The sequence below is a fragment of the Rutidosis leptorrhynchoides genome, chromosome 11, assembly GCF_046630445.1.
Source record: "Rutidosis leptorrhynchoides isolate AG116_Rl617_1_P2 chromosome 11, CSIRO_AGI_Rlap_v1, whole genome shotgun sequence".
Taxonomy (NCBI): Eukaryota; Viridiplantae; Streptophyta; class Magnoliopsida; order Asterales; family Asteraceae; genus Rutidosis; species Rutidosis leptorrhynchoides.
This window is the reverse complement of record NC_092343.1, coordinates 200,055,972-200,058,779: the sequence shown is the minus strand read 5'-3', so window position 1 is coordinate 200,058,779 and position 2,808 is coordinate 200,055,972. Positions and strand designations below refer to the sequence as shown.

The 2,808-nt window shown below is 33.5% G+C and overlaps 1 protein-coding gene across 1 annotated transcript; it reads right to left on the bottom strand.

Moving 5' to 3' along the window:
- Nucleotides 1-2,256: 2,256 nt before the first annotated feature.
- LOC139875348 (putative ripening-related protein 2) lies at nucleotides 2,257-2,571 on the bottom strand. The gene has a single exon (XM_071862687.1). The coding sequence runs from the start codon at nucleotides 2,569-2,571 to the stop codon at nucleotides 2,257-2,259; it is 315 nt and encodes a 104-aa protein (XP_071718788.1).
- Nucleotides 2,572-2,808: the final 237 nt, after the last annotated feature.

The following is a 2,808-nucleotide window of genomic DNA, read 5'->3' as shown; positions in this document are numbered from 1 at the left end:
CGTGTTAAAAACTCAATCTAAATCCTAAATCTAAACCCTAAATCTAAACCTTAAACCCTAAATTTCTAAACCCTAATATCTAAACCCTATAAACCTTAATATCTAAACCCTAATATTTAAACCCCAATAGCTAAACCTCAAAATACGCTCGAAAAACACGATAATTATTATATATTACTTCTTCGAGCGTTTTTCCGCCAAAATAAAAACATTTATCACAAAGTGTCTCTACTAAATGTTCATATTTTCATCTCATCTATAATGTTCGTGAACAAAGTTTTTTCAAAAAACGAAAAAAAAAAAGTTTTTGCTTTCCTCCGCTTCCCCCCGAATGGTTACTTCCCTCTTGATCCTACCACTATATATATATATATATATATATATATATATATATATATATATATATATATATATATATATATATATATATATGAATTAGATTTCTTGGTTGCACTCGCTTTTGTTTTTCTTGTAATTTTTTCTTAACTTCGCTTGCTGAGTGTTTTTAATGTAATTTTGCCGTTTTAAAAAATAATAATAACTAGTTTACGAACCCTCGCTTCGCGCCGGGGGTTCGGTTTTCAATGTATTTTAGTGCGTTTAGTTTGTAAAATTATTTCGTGGCTAACGATGATGTCGTTGAAGCGCAACTCGAGTCGAACTAAAAGGTATAACCCGTGAAAGATTTAAATGTTATTTTAAATTAACAATATATGTGCTATGTGCATCTCCGCGTTTCGCTATGGAATTGTTGACTTTTAAAAATTTAACGCAAAATCAACGTGTATGAAAAGTAACTCAAATATTTAGCGTTTTTAAAAAAGATTCCATTTTGCGTATAGTTATTGACATTGTGTTCCTAAAATTATTTCGAGTTTAACGATGGTGTCGAAAAATTTAACTCGTTGCGAGCGAGAAGATATGACCCGTTGAATATTTGGGTGGAGTTTAGTTAAGATTTTTTTATGAAAATAGTTATTTAACATTTTACTCCCCTGTTTGGGAGGCGATTTTAATTTTTGAACAAAGTTTGGGGGTTTTTTTGGAAAAAGGAAAAAAAGTGAAAACAAAAAAAAATAAAAAAAGGTGAAAGGACGAAATATATTATATAATATTATTATAGTTATAATAACGGGGAGGCGAGTCGGGTCGGGTCGGGGTAAGGGGGTAGGGTTGGGGGGTGTTTTGTATTTTCTCGAGGGTGTGGGGTTTTTTTTTAGGAAAATTGGGGAGGGGTCGATTCGTACTTTGGATAAAGTTTGGGGTCCTTAGTGTGAGATTGAGATAGTCCAAATAGTAGTATTGGGGAGGGGGCCGATTCGTACGTTGGATAAAGTTTGGGGGCCTTAGTGTGAGATTGAGATAGTCAAAATAGTACTATTCATTTGGACTATCTCAATTATATCTTACTAGATGTGGAGCCCTCGCTTCGCGCCGGGGGCTCCGTTTTGAATGCGAGTTAAAAAAAAAAGTCTTGATCTATTTTGTAAAAAAGAAATTTTTTCGACATCTAACATTGAAGGGTTGTTCCTTTTGTGAAAGTTGCCTCTTTTAGCGTTCTGGTTTTATTTAAAAAAAAAGTTAGTAAAGTGGGGGTTCGATTTGTATTTTAATAAAAGTTAGGGGGTTAAGTTTGTGAAATTTAAAAAAAATATACGTATAAAGTGGGAGTTCGATTTCTATTTTAATAAAAGTTAGAGGGTTAAGTTTGTGAAAATTGAGTATTAGTAAAAAAAAAAGTTAGTAAAGTGGGGGTTCGATTTGTATTTTAATAAAAGTTAGGGGGTTAAGTTTGTGAAATTTGGGAAAAAATATACGTATAAAGTGGGGGTGCGATTTGTATTTTAATAAGAGTGTAAAGTGGGGTGCGATTTGTATTTTAATAAAAGTTGGGGGTTAAGTTTGCGAAAAGTGGAAAAAGGAATAGTACTATTTATTTGGCCTTTGCCTTTTAGATATAGGTATATAATAACAGTGAAATGTTCAGGGATACAGATACATGAAATAAAAGACTAGTAGACTAGTAATTGCAAGCACACTTTAGTGGAAAGGATAATACCAAATTACATAATCAAAGCTACAAATACACACGAAGTAGTACATTTTATTTGGAAAGGATAATAACAAGCACATAATTTAAACTACAAGTACACACGAAGTAGTACATTTTATTTGGAAAGGAAAGAACATAAGTAGTACGTCTATTTATATATGACGTACGTACTTGAACTCATGATGCATCTCACACCAAGTATCTTATTCATCAGACCAAGTAATTTGGACCTTTCCATATTCGGGACTACTCTCTGAAATTTGAAGGTCCGCCCAAACTCCACTTGATGCATCCACAATGTCATTAGCACAACCCCCATTTGAGTCACACTCATCAACCACCTTTGCTCGCGTACTTCTACCTTTGTAATATATATTTATATGTTTTAAGCACCTATTCCCGTTATTGTACCACCTAGTGGACAACGCCACAATATTGTACTTATTTAAGTGGTACTGACCGTCACACTCAGATGGACCCCCTCCATCTCCACCTTCCTCAAAGCTGTTAAGAGTCATAGTCGCCCTTACATTCGAAAGGAGCGAATGTTTGTATGTAGTATCACTCGCATCGTGGCTTAAAGTGGCATTTTCACCATGAGCCTTAGTGTACGAAGTGAGTAAGTTGATTGTTAAAGAGAACACCAAGAGATAAATGATTTTGGATTGTTTCATATTTTTTTTTTTTTTAGTTTATGGTGATTTGATGGTGTGAAAAAATTGATTTGGGAACGGGAATTATATAGTGAAGGGATT